Source organism: Diadema setosum, chromosome 12 (assembly GCF_964275005.1).
Source record: "Diadema setosum chromosome 12, eeDiaSeto1, whole genome shotgun sequence".
NCBI classification, from domain to species: domain Eukaryota; kingdom Metazoa; phylum Echinodermata; class Echinoidea; order Diadematoida; family Diadematidae; genus Diadema; species Diadema setosum.
In genome coordinates, this window is record NC_092696.1 from 29,878,720 (window position 1) to 29,905,925 (window position 27,206).

Consider the following 27,206-nt stretch of genomic DNA (forward strand, 5'->3'; position numbering starts at 1 on the left):
CAGCTTTTCGAGTCGTCGAGTACCTCCCCAGCGGGTCGGGCTTGCTTTTTTCCAGCTACCGTTGGTGGGTTTCCCCTGGTGTTGACCATTTTGGGAAGCTTTCAAAAGCAGTCGAAATGTCACAGAAATTACTTCCAGTCGAGTCTGTCAAGTGCCTTACACTTTCCTGAGTATGCAGGCTTGGCTCTAGTAGTGAATGTATGGCCATCCGTACTCATTCGAACTACAAATTCAACATTTTACGCAGATTTCATGTAGAGTGCACATGACGTCATACATACTTTGTGTCAAAGCGTTCCTTCATTGTCCGTTGCGAAGACTTCACGTGTTCTCTCGCCACTTCATTCGCTCTCACAAGACGCTCTCTGAACATGGAAATGTAGTCTAAGGCATTGGAATCTTTCTCTTCCTCATCAGACAACAGCTGCTCCTTCACAACTTTCAGGGGCCCTCTTGGCTCATGCCCAAACACCAACTCAAAGGGGGTGGAATCCAGTGGATTCATTAGGCACTTCACGAGCAGCGAAGAGAAGAAAAGGGATACCTTTATCCCAGTCCCTGGGATTATCCTGACAGTAGACCTTCAACATCGTCTTTAGCGTCTGATGGTACCTTTCTAAGGCCCCCTGAGATTGCGGGTGATATGCAGACGACTTGATCTGTTGAATACCAAGCTGGTACATCAACTCCTGAAAAACACGAGACATAAAATTGCTACCTTGATCCGACTGTATTTCTTTTGGTAGCCCGTACCTAGTAAAGAAAGTCAACAAGGCATCCATAACTGACTTAGCAGTTATGCTCCTCAACGGAAATGCTTCTGCGTATCTCGTGGAAACATCCATCACAGTCAATAAATACTGACATCCTGATTTGGATTTCGGCAATGGACCAACGCAATCTATCATCACACGGCTAAATGGCTCCTCAAAAGCCGGAATAGGAATCAACGGCGCAGTTCTAATGGCATGTTGTGGTTTTCCTACCACTTGACATTCATGACACGTTCGACAAAATTCAGACACATCCTTTCTCATCTTGGGCCAGAAGAAATGAATTCCAATTCTACACAAAGTCTTCTTGACACCCATGTGTCCGGACATTGGAATTTCATGTGCAAGACGTACAATTTCCTTCGATACGGCGGAGGAACAACTATCTGGGTGACAACCGTCCAGTCCTCATCTGCGGGACGGTCCGGAGGACGCCATTTCCTCATCAAAACACCAGACTTTACATAAAAACATTCTGGCACTCCCTTCACCTCATCTACAGTCAATGCACCCTCTCTCAACTTCAACAACTCCTCATCTTCCATCTGTGCTTTGATTAAAGCCGGCTGACTGAACACACCTTCTTCCCAACTTTGTTCTCTTTCACCTTCACTAGTCACCTTTCCAAAGAATGTGTCACCAAGAGAAATTTCACTTTCAGACTCTTCTCTCTCACGCTCTGCTTCACTTGCTCGAAACCTGGTGATAGCACATGTTGGAAATACTTCTGGGAATTCATCGATAAGATTTTCGGTTTCCCGCTCGTACACTGGGACTTCAGAAACAACCGGAAGGACACTCACTCGACCTCCTGCAAGGTCATTACCAAGCAAAAAGGAAACTCCATCCATAGGGAGAAATGGAACAATTCCCACAATCACTTCCCCTGAAATCAGTCCACTATCCAAATTCACCCGGAATAGAGGGACCGCCTGCGTTCCTCCGTTGATATCATGTATCAGTACCTTTCTACCCGTCTTACATTCTATGGGCATACTCTTCACATCTCCTACCATGAGGGACTGTGTAGCTCCAGTATCACGAAGGATGACTACTGGTACTCTAAATTCAGCAATGGTAACTGTACCCTTGGAAATGAAGTCCTTGTACTTTTCATCCACACCACTTGAACACGTATCTGTCATTTTTGAGACACTGCTTTTCACATTTGGATGACGCTGTTCATCACTTACACTTGACTTAACAAAACCATTGGTGGCTGTCTGGTTCGGTTTCTCGTTTGTTTCAGCATTTGAACTGTCCTGTGTACGTGTGTCTGCATGGACTAAACCATGTGTTGCTTTTTGCTTTTGTTTTTCTTTTGCTTCATTCTGTTCCAGCAATCGCCTCCATTCAGACTTAATGTGACCTGTTTTCCCACAGTAAAAGCATCTCACTTCTTTGTATTGAGGCCGTGGCGATTTTGGGCGCTCTTTCTGTGATTCAGTCTTTACTTTATCCCGATGACTACCGTGCCACTTTTGAGTGTCAGGATTTCTCAACTGATCAAACTTCCTCCTTCCCTCAGGACTTTTTGTTTTCACTTTATGTGTCAACTCATACTGATCAGCGGTGACTGCTGCACTCTTTACATCATGTACTCTTCGATCTTCCAAATATGTTCTCAGATCTGGAGGTGTCGATTTCTTGAACTCCTCCATCAACACTGTCTCTCTCAAATTTTCATAAGTGAAATCCACTTTCATTGATCGAACCCATCGATCGAACATGATTTCCTTTTTTCTCTGAAACTCTACGTAGGTCTGTCCCGAACCTCTCCTATATCCTCGAAACTTTTGCCTGTAGGCTTCTGGGACTAACTGATAGGCAAGGAGGACTGCTTCCTTAACTGTGTCATAGTCATTTGCCTCCTCATCCGAGAGAGCAGACACTACTGAATGTGCCTTGCCTGTGAGCTTTTGTTGTACACTCATAGACCAATACTTCTTCTCCCACTCCAAATTCCTGGCTATTCTCTCAAAGGAGAAAAAGAAAGAGTCTACATCCTCTTCATCAAAGCGGGGGACTGTGTTTGCCATTTTTGCAATGTCAGGCGTCTTTGGTCTCGACATAGTAACATTAGGCCTATCCCCTGGGACGCTACTGGCCTGTGCCTGAGTCAACTCAATTTGACGTTTCGTTAACTCTTGTTCGAGTCTCAGATTTTCTGCCTTCATTTTTTCTTTTTCTAACTCCAATCTAGCCAGTTCTAGTTGTGTGGAATCTACCCTCATCTCACTAGGTTTAGCAATAGTAGTAGTACTTGGAGCAGTTTTTCTACCAGCACTCTCAATCTCATCTGTACTCTCACTCTGGTCTGTGTGTTCATATTCTGCACCACCCAGTTCAAGCTAGCTTCTTCACCAGAACTGCAAAGATGTCTTTCTTTCGACTACACTCTCTGATATCAGCATCTACATGAGTTGCAACCTCAATCAATTGGGCTTTCACCAACCCTCTCAATCTACCAAGAGTGACGTCTTTCACAAACTCTGCAGCATCGGACTTGGCTGCCATGATTTATTCACATCTAGCTTTCCGACTAGATTTCAAGACTACGTCGCTAACGCAACTTCCACAGTACACTCCACTGGGTACCGAACTACGAGAGTAGTCTAAGCAATTTAGACCGGACAAACACTCGTATATCTCGAGGCCAATTTCCTCGTAAAGCCACATCTAACGATAATGACCAAAATAACCAGAAAGTGACATACTAATCTGATAAAATGACATTAAGGAAACGATAATACCTACCCTTCCTTTCCAGCAATCAATGCTCATGCAACCCTGGTATTCAGCTAGCGAGAAGACCAGTACAAGTGCGCAAAACATACTCATCGCATCGCTTCGCGAATCGCACTTCCATTCACAACCACTGCTAACGCAGCCCCATCACACATACCGTGCAATGTCACGCAGTAAACAATACCGCTACGAACGGTACGAACGACACTGTTTCGTTCGCTACCCTGTGTACACATCTCACATGAGTGCGAACACTACACATACTGTACCTCCAACGGGCATCAATGATTACAACGATGTACCAAACACCGAAATACCAAAAGACGGCCTGTTTGTATGTTCATTTCCCGGACATGTTCCCCACATGTCATGCACCAACAGAACACCCGTCAGCACCGACATAATATCTGTCATACACCGACAAAACATTCCTGGATCAGTACCGAATGACTGCAACTGTTCACGCCATGTTTGCTAACTCCAACTCTCATGTCCCGAATGGACACTTTTATTCCACCCCACCCTGGTTTTACCAAGGCACATCACGGTTCTCCGTCACACCCACACATATATGTGTCTGTGTGTCTGTGTTTCAGTAACGATATCCTTTGCCTTATCCCTTCCTATTAAAAGAAAAAAAATGTGTACAATGTTTACTTCCTGGGAATAGTACAGCGCCATACACCTGCACAACGTTTCCACATTTAGGGATCCCCCACTGAACTCTCTCTCTCTCTCTCTCTCTATATATATATACATATATATATATATATATATATATATATCCCTCCCCTTCTCTCCCTTTTTATTTCTCTCTCTCTCTCCAACTTCCCTCACTCCTCTCTATCTGCTTGTGCAATGTTTGTTTCATTGCAAAAATTCAATAATCGCACTTATCGGAGCGAAACATTGTATCGTCAGTTAAGAAAATACTTTATGTGTAAAGCCCAACCGGATAACGGAAGAAACGCCTTTCACTCAATTTCCGTACATTTGTCAGTGCTTGAAAAGTGTTCATACCTATGCTTTCGTTCATGCATTGAATGTCATAATGCTGAGGAGGTAGGATTGAAGTTACAAATAATGTTACGTCAATATCAAATAGAATAGGATTGATTTGATAAAGGAGTCATTGCATTAACCTATAATACACATCAGGCTCTTTATCATTTCTCGAAAATACAAATACAGTCATCTCCCAACAATAAATCACTAATTTCAATAAAACATAGGCTTACCTGGCATGATGATGCTAAGGTGACGACTGTTGAGAGGAAACTGTTGGGTAAGTAGGGGCACCACAGAATGAGCTTCGAAAGACGTGGCATAGTACACACCCATTGGGCCAAGTCTTTTCCCACCGAGGACTGACTTAGACAATCATCGCCGCTGCTAAAATTTAAAGTCAGATCTTCAATCTGAAGAAAATAACGGAAAAGAAATGTGAAACTGAAAATGAGAGTTTAAGGAAATGGTGTGAACTTTGGAAGAAGGAATAAGTAAACAAAAAGAAAAGAGATCATTGTAGAGGAGGGTTGTAGACTACTAACTGGACGCCATAGAAGACCAGATTAACGTAGCTGAATATGGGCTATCCAGCCATCTTCTCAGATGTTTTATGAAGGCATTCTCCAAAGTAAAGAACACAGATTATCGTTGCCTAATCTAGAGTAATGTGTTTTTAAGTGGGGAATTTAACATTGTAATGAAGCTATGAAGTGCAAGCAGGGTATACAACGTACTATCTGATATATTTCATCGTTATTCGAAGTATTATAATACCGAATTAACCAGGCTCCCCGACTGAACTGAAAATACGTGTGGTTCATTAAATACAATAGAAAATAGAATTTCAAGAAAAAATCTTTTCAAACAAATAACAAGCGCTGTAAAGGAAAAAAAAAACAACGAAGCAACATTTCTAATGTCCTTCCTTCTACTACATCTACAATGTTTGTCTCCACATGAAGTAACTCCCACATAATAGCGCCCTCACGCTGTACATTGATCACTTCTGTCTTTTTGTGAATGCAGTCAAACTCGTACAGTGCGCTGCTCCCTGGCAAGCTTCCATCTGAGTCCCTGATATATAAATCCAATAAACTCTAATTGCTTTGCAAGCAGTTCAAAGGATCAGCATGCCAGGTCAACGTCTCAAAAGATAATGCCGATATAGCTGCTTGAAGTATCTTGCCAAGTCGACTTCCCCAAACTCATGCTGTCATTGTGACATACAAAATAATCATCTTCCAAGTCTGCTTCCTGAAAAAGAATAATTGTCATGGTGACATACATTATCTTGTTATTCAAAATTCGTTTCCAAATGCGTCCATAGGTGTATATCCACAGATGCACTGACACTATTTTCAAGAAGTACCCTTTACAAAATGTGAATGTCATCGTATAGCAACATGAATCATCACAGTCAACTCGACTTCAAGAGATATTACATGTCGTTATGGCGACATAAATTATCTTGCTGAGTACAGATACAGCCAAACCTGTCTACATCGGCCACCGAAGGGAAACAACCAAAGTGGCCGCCATAAACAGGTGGCCGCCAAAGACAGGTCAGTGGCCATTCTGAATTGCAACACCTGCATTGTATAACAGCATGAAATACCGCACGTTGTTCTAAAGAAAAAAAAAACAACAACAAACAAACGAGCGAATAAGTTTGCATGTGCAGGTATTTCTGTATGTGTTTTTTTTTTTGCTTCATTTTATTTGTTTTCTTTTTTTCCTATTTCTGTTCTTTTGATCTTTAAAACAGCATTTCGGGCCTGAGGATCTGTACTGGTTCGTACCGGTTTAAATGAATGGGTTTACAAATGAGTTTGTGCGAAGTTGACGTAAGCAACAAACAATACCCAGACAAGTACCCCATTCCCCTTATACAATGGCATTTAATCTTTGTCAAATTCTGCGCCGTTATATCATTTTAGGAGCTGTCTGTGCCTTTGTAACCTTTATTTAGAGCGACATTACTAGAGCCTAGATCTAGCCAAGTTTAGTGGAAAGACGGCTTTTCATGGCAAAGAGCTGAATTAATTTTGTCAATCATGTCTGTGTGGTTGTGACTGAGATAGGAGTCGGTATAATTCACGCAATGAAGTAGAAAGCCAACTTATATTTATGGCTTATTACAGTTCAGCTAAATATTTGTGGCCGCTATACGCAGGTTCACCTCAGGACACAAAATGAGTGGTCGCTGGCTGCGTTATGCAGAGGTGAACGCTATATAAAGGGTCTGACACAGAAATTTTGTGCGGGGGATTTTTTCATTGGCCGCTATAAGCGGGTGGTCGCTATAGACAGGTGGCCGCGAAGACAAATTTGACTGTAGTTAAATACAACTTAAAAAAAAAAAAAAACATTCTACTTGATGGCGAGATACTTGACCTGAAAATGACTTTATTATATCGAAACACGAGGTTAAAAATATAACGAATAAAAGATATCACACCTGTATTGACCTTGCATGAGGGCACTTACCTACTTGTAACTTCCTATTCTTTTGCATAACTGAAAAACGAGTGCAACGTCGACGATGAATTTTACCGTGAGAGAAAAAGAAAAATGTTTCTCCCCGCTCTCATCTTTCTGTTGTGCTATGGTCATGATGCTATCGAGTTGCTGCCGACGGTGTTTGTTGTTCTCTAAAAATGAGATTTTTCACATTGACATCCCAAAAGCATCAATTTTACCAAATATGATTTTGCAGTCCGAGAACTCGTTGAACATATACGGGTTTTTTTCTGATATTACACGTTCTTATGATGACGAAAATGCTACCATGGAAACGCACAAGCTATCGTTCCTAAAGCATCAGAGAAGAACGCATAATAGATTTATTGTATTTTTTTTTCAAACACTTCACATCTTACACAATGCATCACTGCACTTTGTCCCCTCATTCTTCTCTTTCATTCTCTTTATCGCCACTTAGTGACTCGTAATTTATATGTTATATTCTTAAAATGTTGTATTCTACTGTACATAGACAATAATTTCTGAGGCTATTGCCCTCGTCAAGCGTTTGCTTATAATAATAGTCTCCTGAATTTCTTTACACCGATAATTGCATAATTTGTCTTTGAGTAATAGATATACTGTAACGTGTGTTTGCATAAATGTATACACAAAATAGTTTGTTGAATTCCATTTTGCATTGTGTCAGGGGAAAAAGTAAAATATTTGAATTAGTCATTTATTTGTTTTAACTGTAAGATTCAAATTATACTGTGCTCAATTACTTTGTTCAATTGACTTTGTATTTCATTTGTATATGACAAAGACATTCGGATATAAAATCAATCAATCAATCAATCAATCAATCAATCAATCAAATGATAAAAGGTGATTAATTTTGAAGGTTTCGCAGATATTTTCTTTTTTTTTATTGTGATCAAAGTCCCCCATAAGAAAGTCATTTTTATTGCTGTTTGCCAAATGACTTAATTCCCAAACGGACACTTTGTGCATATTGTCTTATCCCTGGATTGCCTTCTAAACGCCCATCAGTTTGATAGTGACTATATCGTTCGCCATTAACGTCAGACTTTGAACTCTGCCTTTCATTTCGGTTAAGTGGGGGGGGGGGGATTATTTTTCACTCATTCACTTCTACACGTTCGTTTTGTTCTTGTTTTTATGTCACTTGAATGTAATGTATATCAACGCAGGGATCCCTTGTAAAGCAGGCCTTTGTGGCACTGAATGGGACTACCCTGCTTTTGAAGAAGACTTAACAAATACACAAATAAATAAAAATACATGGACACAGTGGCGAGGCTAGGATTTGGTTTCCATTTCGACAAGAGGTATTACAAGAAATACTCATTGCACGTCATAATCCATTCGGTTTCTGATATAACTTCCCATTGTAGTAGGAACGTCCAGTGTCCTAATCATGATAGTAAACAATCGCCTATAATCTATGTGCATAATCATCATGGGGGTTCACTCGTCGCTATGTGATGCTATGCTTGAAGTATATGGGTGAGAATTTTGAACGATGTACAATTGCCAATTTTCGCACCTTATGACATTCTTTCCCTAAGAACACGCCAGGATGATCTAAGAAACCAGATTTTTTCACGTCATCTCAAAGATTGGTAAATTTCCTTTCAGGAAACATATGGTTTGGTTGACTTTTGCCTGATATTTTTCATTTGACAAGGACTTACAGCGTAAAAATACGGTAAAAACGCTATTTTCACAATAATTTTTGTTTTTCAAACTAATGATGTGCATTTTTAAGTGTACGTGGCATCTAATATCTGACCATGCTCTGGATCTGACATATCATGGGTATGAACCACAAAATTATAAGAACTTTATGAGCACGTATAAAATCACAGAGAACAATTGAAATATCAAAATCGTAAACAGACGAACGTCCGTGGTGCTTTTATTTCTATCGCTGCTGCAAATTCCACTTTGTTGTCCCAACTGTAATGTATACGAAAATTTGGTGTTCCACCTAATGAACATATCCTGCAAAAATTGTACGTCTGCTGGCTGTACATTGGACGTAATATTCTTTTATGCAAAATTATACTCAGTTTTCGTCACGGACGTGCTTCCGCTATTTTCTAATACAGATCGTATCCTATTAAACGCTATTGGTGATATTGTTCTGAGTCGTAATCAACTAAGATCTAGCCACACGATAATATGTTTGTTTTGAGTTTCTGTCCATCCTTTGTCAAATAGGAACCGAAATCATATTTTTAGACGAACCTCCGAGAAAAAAAGAACGTCCGTGATGATTACAACGTTTTCGAGTGGGAAACCATCTTGCTTTGATGACGAAGGTGCATTTTACATTTGGCTCTCTAGCCGAGTAGCTAAATGTTATGTTTGGAGCGGACTGAGGCTTGTCCGCAGTTTTTGGACCATGCAATTCACCGAAAACCAAGCAAATAATTAATATTTTCTCTGAAAATTCACCTCCTGATCCCCCTCTGTGCAATACATATGTTGTAAGGATGTCAAATTTCTTATAATTTGCATTGACAATACCTTTTCAAATTTTTGAAAGAGTTAGGAAGGCTAGGTACTCTCTGCCGATTAGTTATCCGTCCGGGAACATGACCCTATCAGTAGAACGAACGTCCGTGACAATTCCAGCGAAAGTCCGTGACGTATGCAATCCCTTCGATAGGGATAACTTGTCCCGAAAATGTCCTGTATTCTTTAAAACTTTTAGCTCCAATAGCGACAAATAAAGTTTTACAAAGTAAATAATGAGTTTAGGGCAGTAGTTTCAGAATTTTTAAGGCGTTATGTGATCATGATGAAGAAACAGTTGAAAATTTAGTCACAATTTTACGCTTGTTTTCCCTCTAATTATACAAAAACAGCTAAACACTGAAAACAAAGTTATAGGAAAATGGAATTTTGCGTAATCTGTAATTTCTGTGCATTTAAATTTCTTTCTAATGAGGATCTGGAGACAATTTGTACTGTTACAGGTTCTGAAAGTTTTGCTCACGGACGTTCTGTCCGAGAAAGGAAATTGCTGATAATTACAAATATATCACTGCACATAAAGTTAATGTTAGTTGAAAATATTACCAAATCACCGAGCCGCTCATACCCGAAAGTGAATAATGTTCAGCACTCAATTTACTTGTAATAACAAAAGGAAAACGTTTTGGTCACGGATGTTCGTTGGTAGAATAAGTTAATGGATTACATAGTAGGAGAAAGAGGATCAGTGCCACTTTTTAGTGACAGGTGCGCCAAGTGTTTATCTTTTGAGTATGGTAGCTGCCGTCTCAAACAGAACACATCCAGTTTTGGCCCCCATAACGGACGTTCGCTGTAATTGTCATTATATTAAATGCCTTAATTCATTCCTATTTTTCTCTTCATGACGATTTTTCTCTCATTCCCTCAATAGCCTGGACATGCTGCGACCAAACAGAAAACAGAAACAAAACAAAATAAACCAAAACAAACCCGAAAAGTGCTATGTAATCACATGCAGGATAATGACGGAAGAAGTCTGTAATGGGCATGTGTTGAATAAAAAATGGAAAAGTTTCAAAAAGACGTGGAAGCAGTTGAATAAAAATGACTGAGAAACAGAGAAGGGATCGAGCTCCAACACACAGAGAAAAGAATTGCCAGTGCACTCCCGTTGTACCAAATTCCTCTGGAGAAGATTTTGTTTGTTTGTTTATGTTTTTTTATTCATCGAAATGCCGTCACAAGCGAACAAAAATAATGCAGTATACAATTATTGTCTGATGAAAACACACAAATCCTCCGCTTATCATCACATGGTGTTGTTTTATACTCATCAATGAAAAGCAATGTTCATTTGTAATTCTTTCCAAGATTTTTTTTTTTTCATTTTACATTTAAGAGACAGAGAGATCGTCAATTTGTTTGTGCTTTTGTGCTTACTTTGAAAACACATGTTAAAAAAGTAATGATTAAGAATAGGTTTAAGGTTGCACTTTGATACGTTCGCTCTTCCTAAGATTCGTTGCTCCGATGTCCAAAGGTTTGTTATTCCGAAAATGAAAAAAAAAAGAAGTTTGTAGTTATTTAAGGAGGTTTGTTATTAAGGATTTTCTTATTCCAAAAGTTTGTTAGTCCGAAAAATAAATATTAAGGATAGTTATTTTAAGTCCGTTCTTCTAAAAGTGGAAAGGGCCTGATATTTGTTTAGGTGAAAACGGTTATTATGAGGTTTTGAAATTTGGAGGATTTTAGTTGTTAACTTGTTTCTCCACATTTGTATAAGCGAATATGATTTTTCATGTTCCAATTAATAAACCTTTCGATTAACCTTCGGAGATTCCTATCATTTACCGAATAAAAAAAGCTTCATAATTATACGAACTCTATCAATTTTCGTAGCAGTGACAAACTGTATGAATAACAAGCCTCCGAAATGACGCACTACAAAATGTTTGTTATAACAAACCATATTGTATAATATCGAAGTCACAAACATCCATCCAAGTAATATGGACTTATTGTGTCTTGTTATGACGAAACTTCGCAATATCGAATCTATTATCATTTTTGACTAATGTAATAATACAAATTCTCCTCGGTAACTGTGTGCAAAACAAGGGGCAAACATAGAGGGATTTCTTCCCAATGTATTCGTTTGCCCTCCCCAGCTAAACTTCGTATTTCTATAACGGAGCACATTTCTGTTGTCTTTCTATGTTAATTCTTTGTCATAATTTTAGCTGTGACCTTGTTCGTTATAAGCAAATTTTGCATTGTAGACTTTAGATAACAAATTTAGGACCTGAATCTTTACTTCATGGTAACGAAATTTTGATAAATATATTCGTTCTCAAGGATGGACTACGTCATTGAGATTACACGTACGTTTGTACGTTCATTTACGAGAGATGGAAAAATTGTTTTCTTTGATTCCTCAGTATGAGAAGATAAACAAGCTTATATGATTGAGAATTGGTAATATCTGTTCAGGATTTTGCAGAGGAGTTAGTTCTCGACATGAAATTGCTGTTTGTTGTGAGAAGAATGCATTTCCAACTCAAGAGAGCTGCATCTTGTTTGTTCCGAACGTCCGTGAGCTACATGCGAACCTCCGTGATGAAAACTATGCTATGTTCGTTGGGTTATAGAGACTAACTAGATCAGATACATCTTAAAAAGGTATGTTATTATTTGGGAGTGGGGACTGAAGTATGGGATAGTGAAATAAGAGGTCAAAATATTGAGTTTCTGTAAAATGCGCGTAAAGTGGAGAAAGTGTTTAGCGGAAGAGCAATATTTCAACAGAAACGACGAATTTAGTTAAATCATCAGCTGTCTACCATTACGTGCAGGTTAAGAGTACAAGCTTGATATTCTGCAAGCACGTACACATATCCCTTAAGATATTTTGTTAGGATTTTGAACTGAATCAGATCTTTGCAAACTATGTTAAATGGTATTCAAGTGTATGTGCTGTACTATTCCTCACGGACGTTCGCTGCTCTGGACATGGTAAACTTCAGCGGTGAATAAAAACTTGTTCCTCTGGGAAAATCCTAGTATAATTGGGTTCATATTAAAGCTTGAGTTATACTCTTTCAGGTAAGATGAATAATTTGGAGGATTTCCTACTTTTTGAATTTTGCCTTGTTTTGGCTCAATTGTACATCGTTCAAAATGCTGACCCATATACGCTTTGAGGCGGAATATATGTCAGGCGTTTCGAATGTAATTGTCAACTTTGTGTGGCACTCTTAGATGGAGAGGTACCTTCGCCTACATGTCCCCGGACGCCGATCTCATAGAAGCCTTCCTTCCTCTCCATCTTTGTAGCAGCTTTATATTGAGTGAAAACGGGCCTGTAAAGGCTCCTCTAGAACCCTACATTATAATGACATGGTTTGCACTGACTTTGCGGGCTGATTGTCATTCGTTACACAAATTATTAAGGTAGATCATATCCTAGTTTCCATTTCGTGTATATCTTGGCAAGGATATTCAGCAAACTTAGCAAGGACAAAAAATGTTGAGGGCTTATTGCTGTTGGTCACAAAGAAGATGGGAAAATATATTACTCAATTAATTCTAATAACATGCTTAGTTGACGATAATGATGATGGCGTTAAAAAGGATGCCAGGTGCGCCTTTTTATTGACCATAATCTATTATTGCAGCCTTGTTTCTGTGTTGCCTTTTGCGTCTACAGAAAGTGACTACATAGTCCTAGTTTACCGCAATGCTTTGAGCGCATTTGTCTTTTGTTTGGAAGGGGGAGGGAGGGAGAGTTGAAGATCTTGCAGCCAAAAATGGGGATAATCCTTCATCTTAAAGGGCCCCTGAAGTCTAAATGCATGTCGATTTGTGTTGATTTGATACCCTCAACATCACTTTTGCGGTGAATGTATATCTAGAAACATTCCATATATTTTTTAACGATGTTTTTATTCTATACAAGTCGACCTAATTGATTTCACTCAAACTTGCATACTATAATTTAGATCACATTATGTTCTTCGTGACTGGTTAAGGATCTTCCCTCTTAATCAGTGATGATGGTCACAATATATATCTATATATATATATATATATATATTTAAAAACACCTACAATTAACATGATCGTTATATATTTTCAGATGTAACTTGGATTCTTTGTTTGAGATTTTTTTTTTCTGCAAGGAAACATTGTTTGCACCTAAGATTGCTTTCTTTACATTTTTTATTATCATCCATTTAATGTATTTCCTCTTTTATGTCTTAGTAACACTTCATCTGTAGTCTGTACATAAAGACATGTGTTGTAGATCATGATAATACATGAAAGTTCTTACCAGACAGTTTGAAGCCTCTGCCCGGAGGATCTTGTAGAATTCCACGTGAAATTGTGAGCGACATAGACATACCTTACGGAGTACACTGCTGGAGCACATGCCCTCCGCCAAGTCACGTGACACAGTTCTTCCGCACTTCACTGCGTTCATATCTAGCGATTGCTGATAGAACGAACATGAATTGACAGTATAGAGGAAATAAATTATTCACAAACGAATAAGGTTGATAAAGTACTCGCAGTTGACTGGAGGTTTGAAACTCACAGAGAGAGAGAGAGAAAAAAAGATCATTCTATACACGTTCTACTCATATCGTCATTTCACTAATCACAACTCGGGAAGGAAAGAATGCATTTTCAGTTCGATGAGAAAGGTAGAGGGGCGATGAATATGATTGCATTACATCAATACTCGTGTTTGGTGCCCTTAAGTGGCTGTATGTTCAAAACACTATGCACGATACTCAGTGTGACATCTCCCTTTAATATACACGGCGTCTTTATTATAGCCAAAGTTGGATGATTACTATAAAGGGCAGTTTGACAACTGCAACTCTCGCAAAGGGTCTCATTTCAGTAGACGTTGAAACTCCGTCGAGTTCAATTATTTTGCAATAAGAACATTTTGCTTGACTCCTCATAACATGTTTTTTTTTTTTTTCTAAAAGCCACGACGAAAAACGTTTCATACAATTTACCACCAAACGTTCTGATTGATAACAAGACATGAAATAAGTGTCATGGCAATTCAGATTAAACTTACACATTAAGTCATCATAATGTATCATGCGAGGAGGGCAATTATTTTACATAACAATAATACTTAAAACGTTGATACAATTGCACAGAATGTTATATAAAAACGATTTCCCTAAATAATAGGGCCTGTTCCAGGTCTAAAAAGAATGTTAATAAAGCTGTTGAGGTTGTAGATTATGCACTCAAATTCACACAGGGGAAACACACACACACAAACACACACCCCCACACACAAGGAATGTTATTTTCGTTCGACATTATATTTTCTGACATATTTCAAATCAATATTCAAGTTGTGTCACTCACCACTTGGTTGTAGCGCACCATGAACACCACTCCTGACACTAAGTGTTCTGGTGAATGCCATAGTAGGTATTCATTCCATTGTTCTCCCACTGCCTTTGTTGCCTCCTCAGTGTGACACTCAAACGCAACGTCAACGCAGAAATCACGTTGAGAAGAAGACTTCGCCAGGCCCTTAATGATATCCAGACCGATTTCATTCCCTAAAGCTGACGTGAAGTAGAGTACGGAGCGGAACTCCCCAGGTCGACTAAGAAGTTTGTCTTTCACCTTATCGTACTTAACACGGTCATTGTCGAATAAATACTCAATATATACCCCTGCAATGTATTCTTGAAACAGTTTGTGGGGAAAAGAAACAGTTGATGTAACCAAAGATGAAATGTTGACATCGCGCCGACGTCCCCTTGTGATGACATCTTTTTCCATAGTCAAAACACCCACTCTGCAGCATGTGAGCATGGCATCGTGACACTCTCTGAATTGTTCTTCAGGAAATGAAAGATTCCTGTCAAATAAACCATCTAACGCTATCTCACCTATTTCTTGAATTGCCCTTCCAGCTTCCTTTAAATGTTCAACAACATTCTGATTCTGTAGATTTACACAAATTTTGGATGCGTAGTGTTGTTTTAGGAAAGAGATCATTTCTCCACAAATCTGGGAGAAAGTGTGCAATTTTTGCAGTTCTCTCCGTCTTTCTTCACTGAAGTCGTTCCACATGAGGCAAAGCATGGCACAGTAAATAGGAAACGGGGCCATGTTTGACCGGATGACATCATTTTCCTGCATAAAGCTGATTAAGCTTTCTGCAAGATTGTTCTTCTCTCTAATCCGAAAGTACCTCATAATATAAGTCGATAAATTCTCCTCGTTAAATCCTTCGACGTTTAGAAAAGTGTAAGTTTCGGAAAGACTCTTGTCCATCATGAATTCATTTGTCCTCCAAGGGCGTGTTGTCACAATTACTTTGCATGAATTGTATTGCTCTCTTCGTAGAATGCGAATGATTTCACTGCTGCTCGTTTCACTTAATTTTTCGTCAAACTCGTCGAAACCGTCAAATATAATGAGAATCCTACTCAGATTTGTTGAGATATAGTCATCTATCTTCGTCTTTGTTGCCGTATTTGAATGCGAGAGGTACGTTTTGACTATACCACCGATACTTATTGCGTTCTTAATATCTCTAAGAGGTATTAGGAGCACCATGTCCAGATCTTGGAGAATCCGTCCCTGACACCAGTCCCAGGCAATCTTAGCGCAAAATGTTGTTTTACCGACACCTCCCTCACCTTGGATCAGAAGTCGCTTCGAAAGATATCCCTCTTTACTGTTTTTTAGAAAGACCAGAAGATCGTCGTATGTTATGTGTGTCTTATGCTTGCTACTTTTTTTTATTATACTTAAATTCGTATGAATATCATCCAATTCAACACGTTCCATAAAGTTGAGTGGATCCACCATGACCTTGCTTCGTGACACACGGTAGTACTCTTTCAGATCTTCCTTACATTGCTGTATCTGTTCCTCTGTAAGCGATGGTGGTTCTTAGAAGAGAAACCACATGATAGAAAAAAGAAAAAAGACATACAATCAATATTATAAATATAAGAGTGTACGTAAATACCCGCGGACACGTAGGGATATTAACATGCAGAGAGAGAGAGAGAGAGAGAGAGTGAAGAGAGAGAGAGAGAAAGAGAGGGTGAAGAGAGAGAGAGAGGGAGGGAGAGAGAAAAAAGAAGGCATGCATGTAGTATGAAATATCGGTGTTTTTTTTCTAATAACCGTGTTACACAATACAGCTGTATCATTGTACAAAGTATGTAGAGCTGAGTTGTATAACCTTGAAAATATAAAAGTCACTGTGCATAAAAGAATAATGCGCTTTTTCAAGACAACGAATAAAATTGTGATTATCAACGTATTTTCCTTACTCGGCATTAATTCTTCTTCCTCGTGAAATCGCTCTGGTATGTTTGGTCTTCGCCAGCAGGGGTTCCAGCCACATCCTGAAATATTATCATCATCAATAACAACAAGAGCGTCACTATAAATGATAATTTTCATATGTGATTGTGCACCTCAAAACGAACATAAAGTCGCACACTCTGATGTTGCGCGAGGACTGAAATAAGTGAATTGGGTTAACCTATAGCCGAACTTGACTTTTACATATATTCTTAAAGAGCGGGTCTTCCTTTACATTATGCTAAAATTTGGTATCATAGAACGGGCATGAAAGTGTGTTTTTTAGCAGTTTATTTCGAACATTTTTGGTAGAATAGTGTGATTAGGTGTGTCTTAGAATCCATTTTTCATTTCTGAAAAAACCTTGTCCACACTCTTCACTTTCAACTCTAATAACTTTTGAAAAGATAGTGCTACTGCTTTGAAAGTTGGCATTAATTATGGACAGAATGTGTCAATGAGGCATATTTAATTTCAGTTTAATCTGATAATCCCTTCATTGTTGTTACTCTGGTGGTTTACTTCCTGTTTTTTTTTTTTGTCCCATTCATCGCACAGCCAGCACGGTTTGGTAAAAATGAAGCGCTTGAATAGACACTGTACTTCAAAGCCTCTTTTCTCAGTTCACATTTTTCCTGAGTTTGTGCTTTCTTTCCAATATTTAGATAGGTTAGGAGAGTCCATTTGATTTGAGTTATACATCATTTGAAAGCTTAACGTCTGCTCTTTGAGAATATGGTCTTAACTAAAAATTTATGTCTGGCGACTTTTTGTTTGTTTTGAGGTGCAGGGTCACATATAGAGTATATCAGGGGCATAACTTATTTTCAACATCTTTCTCGTTTCCCCTCTTTTCACTACCAGATTCTCTCAAGAATATACGCTTTCGATGTGTGGTATGATCCATTACTTCATGAAAAATTATTTATTTTATTTGACATAGAGAGATAATCGCTGATAATAAATTTGGAAGTTATATTTACATGGGACAATTTTTCGGTCTCGGTAATGTTGACTAGTGCATGTATAAGTAATGGGTTTTTAACATTTATTTTGTATCAAAACTATGGAAAATCATATATAAAAACAAAGAAATACACACTTATATGCACACACACATACGTACACACAGACACACACGCGCATAATCATTAACGCAACAAATGCAAATATCTAACCTTAAAGAAAATAAACCAATACCTTTACGAGGTAGGTAGTCCGGATGTTTGCTTTGCAAATATTTCCCAAAAGTGAGAAATAGGATGAATATGACAACAGGCACACCAATGGTGAGTCCAATGATGAGACCCAAATTAACCCGTTTTCCTGAAACTTGATAGAGACACAAATGAAACACGTTTTCATTCATTACTCCATTTAGAAGACAGTAAAATAAACACATATGAATACTTAGATATACAATACAAAGTTAATACTTTAGTATATGTGTTTGAGTGTGTGTGTGTGTCTGTGTGTGTGTGTGTGTGAAAGAATATGTTTGATAATGAAAACAAAGTGGTTGATTGCCTGAATACATATCATCACTATAATGACAAAATTACTCAAAGGACACACTTGATGATTCAATGATCCTATCATACCGACACCCACGAGTCATACGGCCAAAGAGCTCGATACTGATAAAAAGTCCAGGTCCATGAGTCACATAGGTGACTTTTCATACAGCCTGTCAGCTTAACATTAGGTAAAAAGGTCAAGAGACCGGCACTTGGCAAACAAGGCCTACACTTCATACGAAAACAAAAACAAAAACAAAAACAAAGAACAAAACAAAAAGTAAGTTTCTTCTTCTTCTTTGTTCTCTTTTTGTCCTCCTACTTTGCATTCTTTGAAATTGGTTAACATTTCTCTTGAATGCATCTTTTTCTTATAGTACAAATGGAATTGGAAAACAGTAAAATAGACACTTATGTGCGGAAAATTTACTTTGCTCAAAACATGAATGAGCGAATTATACTTCCACGTTGCAAATCTCAACAAGAACATTGTTTAAAGTAATATCAATAATTGTTTGCCACTTATTATTCAGGAACTTAAAATTGGCAACATTTCAAGAACCTGATAAAGGCAGAACTGTGATTTCTCGGGTCGACGTTCCATTCAGTGAGTCACCGGCAGCAACGCACATGAAGGTTTGCTCTGTTCCGTGATTGGCTGAAACAATGATTGTCTCGAACCTCTCGTATGTGCCATCAGAAAGTGTTGTCTGTTGTGAAACCACGGAAATCAGTGTCTTTCCCGACTCCTCGGTCCATAGCATGGAAATGTTAGGTTTGAATCCACTCACGACACATGTAAGATTTAAAGAAGGGATGTTGGAGGGAGATTGGTATGTACACCGGCTTTGAGGAAATTGACTTCTATCAGCACACTCCTCAATCGTGTGTCCTGATGCCATCGCTAGGGGGGAAAAAAAAGAAAATTATTTTGAACTGACATACATGTTATATACGTATCCTAATCTTTACTCGGCAAATAACTGACATGACATAATATCACCTGATATTTAGCGTAGATGTAACGAAGAGTTGTTTATTCTTTGGATTTGCTATTTTACAAATGAGACTAAAACCTGAACAATAAAGAAACATAATTATGTCAATAGAATCATAACACAATATAAACAAAACACATATGTTTACAATTGAATTTAGAATTTAGGATGATTACATCTATAGTACCTTTATGACTTAATATCAAAATCACTGTTTATATACGTAAAAATGTATAAGTAATATGATAAACGCAAAAAAGAACAGCGTAACAAAATGAAACAGGAAGACAAACAATTATTCAGGGTGTAGTTATAAAGCTAGTAATATGAAGAGACGTTTCGTTTTCATTTCATTCAGTTTTATTGTTTCCGTATGGTACAATATAATCAAATCTGATCACTTTCAGAATGGTTCATAATAATTCATGGATGATTTTGCACATGACAGGTAATCAAATCATTGTGACGAAGAACAGAGACATAATGATAATAAAAAATCAAGGTATCATACAGGAGGATCCCTAGTAAGCCGACCTTAATATTGGGGCATCGTTCACAAATAAATAGACAAAAAGTTTCAACCAACTGTCGGCTTACTGAACTACAGGAAAAACAAACTAGCTTTACACAACAAATCAGTTACACAACAAAACATGTACGGTCATTTACACATGATACTGTGATGCTAAGAAAGAAATAAAAACAGAAGAAGGGGACAGCGATAATGAAAGATGGTTAGAAAGAACAGGAGAGAGAGAAATAGAAAGACTCCTCCTTCACTGTGTAATAATACACTGTTCAAATACAATACTATTACAGTTGCATTCACCCTGTTGCTAAGTAACGGCTAGGTGAAACCACGTACGGACCAGTTACTTACATCCAGTTATGCGAAAAGCATATCTGAGACAAGTGACTGAACCTGTCTGAATATATCTTCTACAAGTGAAAATTTAGTTTGTCATAGAAAACGCAGTCAACAAAAGTCTGACTTTGTTTGAAACTTGGCGGTTGCCATGGTAACGCCTTTGTAGAAACAGTTTTTTTCGGATTATCTTTAACGTAATAATATGTCAAATGTGACCGTGCACCTCAAAACGAACATAAAGTCGCACACACTGATTCTGCGTGAGGACTGAAAATAAGTGAAATGGGTCAACCTAGCCGAACTTGACTTTTTCATATTTTTTGAAAGAGCGGGTCTTCCTTTACATTATGCTAAAATTTGGTATCATAAAACGGGCAGGAAAGTGTGTTTTTTTAGCAGTTTATCTCGAACATTTTTTGTAGAATAGTGTGATTAGGTGTGTCTTTAGAATCCCTTTTTCATTTCTGAAAAACCTTGTCCACACTCTTCACCTTCAACTCTAATACCTTTTGAAAGGATAGCGCTAATGCTTTCAAAGTTGGCATTAATTATGGACAGAATGTGTTAATGAGGTATGCTTAATTTCAGTTTAATTTGATAATTCCTTCATTGTTGTTACTCTGGTGGTTTACCTCCTGTTTTTTGTCCCATTCATCGCACAGCCAGCACGGTTTGGAAAAGATTAAGCGCTTGGATAGGCACTGTACTTCAGAGCCTTTTTTCTCAGTTCACACTTTTCCTGAGTTTGTGCTTTCTTTCCAATATTTAGATAGGTTAGGAGAGTCCTTTTGATTTGAGTTATACATCATTTTAAAGCTTAAAGTCTGTTCTTTCAGAATATGTTTTTCACTAAAAATTCATGTCTGGCGACTTTTTGTTTGTTTTGAGGTGCAGGGTCACAAATAGGACAGTTGCTATGACACCAAAAAAGGATACAATGTCTCTTTGCTAAAAATTGTTTCAAATGTAAACCTTCCTCTCTGACACAAAACTATTATATTTCTTTTACATAGTTGTCTCTACTATCTTGATTTCTCTGTTTGCTGTGAAACTTGTGATATGAAAACAGTCTCAGATATGTCATTGTAGCAATTCTAATAAGTAATGTCATGCTGTATCAAAAGAAACAATTGGAAGGTAAATTGTTCTTGTGAAAAAAATGAGCAATATTACGTAAACATGCTCTGACTAATAACATTGATATACTTAATGTGTCATGTTATATTTCTTTAAAGCAAACGGTTTGATTGCATTCCGTCTCAGTTATTCACCACCACGATTATTCTTGAAATTGGCTTAATTGCTAGCATTATAGTCAATATCACACTATGATGTTGTGACGAACTATCACTGACATGTCCTTTTGGTCTCCTTCTTTTCAGATAGCTTGAGTGTCAAAGCTTATTCTCTTTCCCTAATTCATATTATAGCTTTCCCCTCTCAGTAATAACGACATGAAATGAGACAGATGTTACTTACAGCTTATCGTCACGACAGTGGAATTTTCAAAACTTGGGGAATTCTTCAGCACCACCAGACAATAGTAACGACCCTCATCTGCCACCTCCAAGCTGCTGATGACAAGGCTGAAGTTCTTGTCCATGTCGAACCGTTCCTCCCTGCTAAAAAATTCTCCATCGATGAATTCAGCTTTCGCCGTCCTCTGCTGCTGATCTGAGATTTTCTCCTTGACCCACTGTACAACGAGAGGCTCCTTCTTGATGTCACACCGCAACAGCACGTCTTCTCCTTTCCATCCTTTAACGTTGGGGGCAGTACCTACCACTGACGCTATACGGCAGAAATTTGAGTTCGCGTGATTGTATACAGTGCACTCCCGTTATAACGAAATGCTCAGGACCGGCGCTTTTCTTATGTTATAACGAAATTTCGTTATAACCGAACAAATACAATATATAACGAAAACAAGGAAACCACGCATATATATCACATTATGTTTGCTGAATACTCATCATACACTGGAAAGTTATGTGAAATGTGATGGGATAACTGTATTACAATAATAAACGCAAGTTCCACTCAGAAAGTGTGTGTGGCACAAGGAGCGAACACACAGTGGTGTGAAGCGTTCACCCATGCAGAGACGCTATAAATGCTTGTTCCGCTACGTATTTTCGAAAGCAATTCGCATTTCGTTATAACGGAGCACATTTCTTTTCTTTTTCTTTGTCTGTGGCGCTCGGAAAAGACTTCGTTATAACGAAAATTTCGCTATAACCGTGTTCGTTATAAGCGATTTTTGTGCCATAGACTTTAATGGTGATAATTTTGGGACCAGAAGATTTACTTCGTTGTAACGAAATTTCGTTATAACAGTGTTCGTTGTAACGGGAGTGCACTGTACATGTTTTAAACTTTACATGTGACTTTCAGCTTTAAATTCATTGTAAGCATAATACCTGTCTTCATGCCCTCTCCCCCAGAAAGTGGGGGAGGTGCAGCAAGAAGATCAGAATGTTTTTTTTTGTTGTAGTTTTTAGTTTAATTTTTTTTTGCTTTTGCTTATTTTGATACCCCAGTTTGTCTTGTATTACTAGCGAAAAGTTGTTCACTCAATGTCCTTCTTACGCTTCCAATTATTCAAATGTAAAGGCTATACAGATGAAAATTTCCTTACCCATACGTAACTAAAGGTTTAAAACTGAGGATGAGTTGAGACATATTTTAAAGGTGAAGTTAAAATATTTTGTCCGAGAGAATGGAAACTAAAAAATCTTTGATAGCCTCAATCAAAATAATCGATGTTGTCTTAATGAACATATGTGACCTTGCACCTCAAAACGAACATAAAGTCGCACACACTGATTTTGCGTGAGGACTGAAAATAAGTGAAATGGGTCAACCTAGCCGAACTTGACTTTTTCATATTTTCTTAAAGAGCGGGTCTTCTTTTACATAATGCTACAATTTGGGATCATAAAACGGGCTGGAAAGTGTGTTTTTTTAGCAGTTTATCTCGAACATTTTTGGTAGAAAAGTGTGATTAGGTGTGTCTGTAGAATCCCTTTTTCTTTTCTGAAAAACCTTGTCCACACTCTTCACTTTCAACTCTAATAACTTTTGAAAAGATAGTGCTACTGCTTTGAAAGTTAGCATTAATTATAGACAGAATGTGTTAATGAGGCATGCTTAATTTCAGTTTAATCTGATAATCCCTTCATTGTTGTTACTCTGGTGGTTTACTTCCTGTTTTTTGTCCCATTCGTCGCACAGCCAGCACAGATTAGTAAAGATTAAGCGCTTGAATAGACACTGTATACTTCAGAGCCTCTTTTCTCAGTTCACACTTTTCCTGAGTTTGTGCTTTCTTTCCAATATTTAGATAGGTTAGGAGAGTCCATTTGATTTGAGTTATACATCATTTTAAAGCTTAAAGTCTGCTCTTTCAGAATATGGTCTTAACTAAAAATTCATGTCTGGCGACTTTTTGTTTGTTTTGAGGTGCAGGGTCACATATAACATTGTTTTCTTCTCAGCCATTTGCTTAGGGTGATCATAAAGATAGGATGTAACGATTAGAAATTAACCAACAGTGTCCTCAACAGAAAGTCAAAATATTGTCCGGAAAAAAAAATCGTAAAGTTATCGACATGTTAACAAATAAATCCTAATTACCATCAATAGTTTTATAATTCACAGTTGAAGCACCATGAATATTCAATTGAAAATCATTAAATAACAAACAAACAGACACACGTACACACGCGAATAAACGTTAAACGAGACTGGGACGACGACAATAATAGAAAAAGACTTAAAGACAAGACAGAATGAGAACATAACAAGAAAAAAAAAAAAAACAACGGACAGAAAGGCAAAAAAGAGCCAGCGAACCTCGACAGAACAATTTCGAGAAAAAAAATGGGACCGTGAAAAGACTACGAAAATATAGAGAAACAGAGAGAAGTAGAGATGTAGCATAATTAAAATCAAATCTACTCTGTAAGCGAACAGTGTAAGTGTATCAGGACAACAGGGACGAGAAAATACGTGACAGTTATTTGTTACCAAATTTTTCGATAAGAACAAGTTGTTTTTATGGCAGTGAAGTTTATATTATGTGGTGACTATATCACTAGACTAATGATTCAGACGTTTGCACAGCATGCATGCATTTTCTGAATGTGATAATTTATACGAATGGATCTGTGAGACTTTTTTTCAGACACACTTCGATTCTGCGGAATGAAAATAGAGGCACCGACTCAAAAGATGGTGCTGGGAGAGGGAAGGAGAAATAAGGGATACGTGACGGGCTTACAACTATAAAGAGCGCAGAAAATGAGGGAAGAGGGTATCAAATAATTATTATGAAGAAAAGGGATTCGCCCCCCCCCCCCCAAAAAAAAAAGAAAAGAAAAAAGAGAAGAAACAGAAACTATTGAAGAAAGAGACCAGAGTTCAAAATAGCCTAGATTGATGCATAAATAAGTCGTCAAAGCCCACGAGACGATTAGCCATACCAGGACAGTGAATCGTATAAAGCACCTGCAAAGATGGCATACTGAACTGCTGGCAGCGGAGTTGGCTACAATGTATCTATCTGTGAAAGCAGGTATACAGAGCGGGAAGTAAAATGAAGATGGAATGCGATATGGGATGTATTATAAAAGCGGAGCCAGCCTGGGAAGAAAAAAAAATGACGTGATTACAAAATACATGATAATTTTTTTTTTTCTATAGCATCATTTTATCCAAAGAAACAGTTTCGATCTTGTTTTAAACGAATTCAATGAAGGCGCATATTTGATGTCCATAAAAAGGAAGTTGCAGAAACTTGGACCTGTATGGATAGCTGTCTAGCAAATGCTATTGGAGTTTCTTACTGTCTAGTTGGATGCTTATGATTTGTCAAATTATGATGACACATGGAGTATAAAGACATCAGGCAGTTTTTGATTATAACTGTACAAAAAGTATCGTATTCCCATTTTAGCCTTATCTAAAGGCACGGGGCTTTTGAAATAGTGAACGAAAAGTAATAACAAAATAGATTTCTTCTCGCAATCTTTGACCTGCTTAATTATCTCTTTTTGTTGGGTGCCTCCATTTTAATTCCGCAAAATGGAAGTGTGCCTGAAAAAAAAAAGGTCTTACAGAACAATTCGTATACGTTATCACATTCAGAAAATAAACGCAAGCTGTGCAAACGTTTGAAATTATTAGTCAAGTAACATAATCACCACGTGATGTTTACGTCACTGCAATAAAGCAACTTATGGTTATCGATACGGTCTAGTTGGATGTTTATGATTTGTCAGATTATGATGACACATGGAGTAAAAAGACATCAGGCAGTTTTTTATGGTAACTTTACAAAAAGTATCGTATCCCCATTTTAGCCTTATTTAAAGGCACGGGGCTTTTGAAACAATGAACGAAAAGTGATAAAAAAATATATTGCCTCTCACAATCTTTGACCTCCTTAATTATATGTATTCTATTGTAAAACACCTGCATTTCGCAAATGAAATTGCCTAAAAAATTATTTCTCATTAAAAAACTTGTAGTTGTAGACTTGTTTTTATCAAGACTGGACGTCCGTGGACATAGCGAGATAAAAGTAGGAAAATTATATCATTTTACTACTGCAGAAACAGGACATGGTGCACTAATTACTTAACGAGCGATTAGTGTCTATGCAGTGCAGTATCATTGTAATAGCAGGTCCAAGCGCTTACCTTCGCCATAGTGGCCGGGGAACACAGTAGTAGTCAATGTTAACAGGAGAACGAGGGAGTATCTTCTATCCATCACAGGTAGCCAAATATTGAAATAATGATAACAATCGAAAATTAATTGAATACACGTAATGATCGTACTGTCTCAGCAGACTGTCAAGTAATCACATTTATACTAATAAAAAATGGCGCCGATTGCACACACACCTAAATAATGCACTGATGCCAGACGGACCGAACTCTTTTGTTGAGTGCTTGAGTGGGAGTTAGTGCAATGCTCCTACCCTCGACGCAGCCGTTTGCTTGCTGACATGTTCGTGAATTCTTTGTATGTCTCGCATATTATGTTCTTTACAGCTGATACTTTTGGCACAATTGAGTTTGTAGGAGACATGGCTGTTTGCTCATATCATGCATGAATGACATCGTACAATACACACATTCTTTTCCCAAATCCAAAGGCAGGCCTCTAATTTGAATATACAGAAGTGCTATCTGTACAATTGGATTGCGTGGAGTCTTCAATTTAGCGCAGGGCACCTCAGCATCCAATTTACTATAGTAGTTATGATGAATGAAATGGTTGAGGTTCAGTGGCTTACAACGGAAATATCATGCATACACATTTACTCATCTTTTTTCTTTTCTGAATCAGATTTGCCCGAACAGGACACTGGCATAACCATGGCTCATCTGATAGCAAATCATATCCACATGTTACGAATACGACAGCAACTCTACCACACACTTCATCATTCATACAAATGATTGAACCTAAACTTTTTTAAGGAAGTAGAAATAATGTTTTGGCTGACATAATGTTATTGAAACAAATCAAAATCAAAATGCACCAGCTCCATAATTTTGCTTTTCCCCAGTCACTTCTGGAAATGTAACCCGACGTCCTATGTGACTGGTGCACTCAAAGAGACGTGTTCATTTCAAAAAACGCCTGTGTGTAAGCGAGGAGTCTATAGTCAAACGACAAAGTTTTCTAAAGACGTATTTGTCCATAAAAAGAGTGTAAATTATTGCTCGTGACTGAGCAAATGAAGGTAGGCCTACACGTGTACAAGATTACAAAGATGCATAAACGATTTGTACATTAAGGTAACATGTCATGGAACATACGAATGCAAACAATACTATTGTAAAATTATACAATTGCACCTACAAGCACGTAGAATTACACGTGATGTACATAATTTAATCATCATGAATTGACTATGAGTTGATAGCCCTCCTAGTAAGGATTA

The 27,206-nt window shown here is 37.9% G+C and overlaps 1 protein-coding gene across 1 annotated transcript; it reads right to left on the minus strand.

Annotated features, from left to right (window-relative positions):
* Positions 1-271: 271 nt before the first annotated feature.
* On the minus strand, positions 272-26,023 carry LOC140235861 (uncharacterized). The gene is made up of 9 exons (XM_072315859.1): positions 25,951-26,023; positions 21,728-22,039; positions 18,945-19,286; positions 18,066-18,197; positions 16,832-16,906; positions 14,895-16,441; positions 13,831-13,992; positions 4,760-4,939; positions 272-511 (listed from the first exon to the last, which is right to left on the minus strand). The coding sequence occupies exons 1-9, from the start codon at positions 26,021-26,023 to the stop codon at positions 272-274; spliced, it is 3,063 nt and encodes a 1,020-aa protein (XP_072171960.1).
* Positions 26,024-27,206: the final 1,183 nt, after the last annotated feature.

Bases quoted from the DNA above. Each gene is read 5' to 3' on its own strand.
- LOC140235861 (XM_072315859.1), bottom strand. From the start codon at position 26,023: ATGGATAGAAGATACTCCCTCGTTCTCCTGTTAACATTGACTACTACT. The intron at 18,198-18,944 runs GTTCTTGAAATG...GTCTCTATCAAG, and splicing joins CACAGTTCTGCCTTTATCAG to TTTCAGGAAAACGGGTTAAT. The intron at 512-4,759 runs GTAAGCCTATGT...CTGCTCGTGAAG, and splicing joins CCTTAGCATCATCATGCCAG to TGCCTAATGAATCCACTGGA.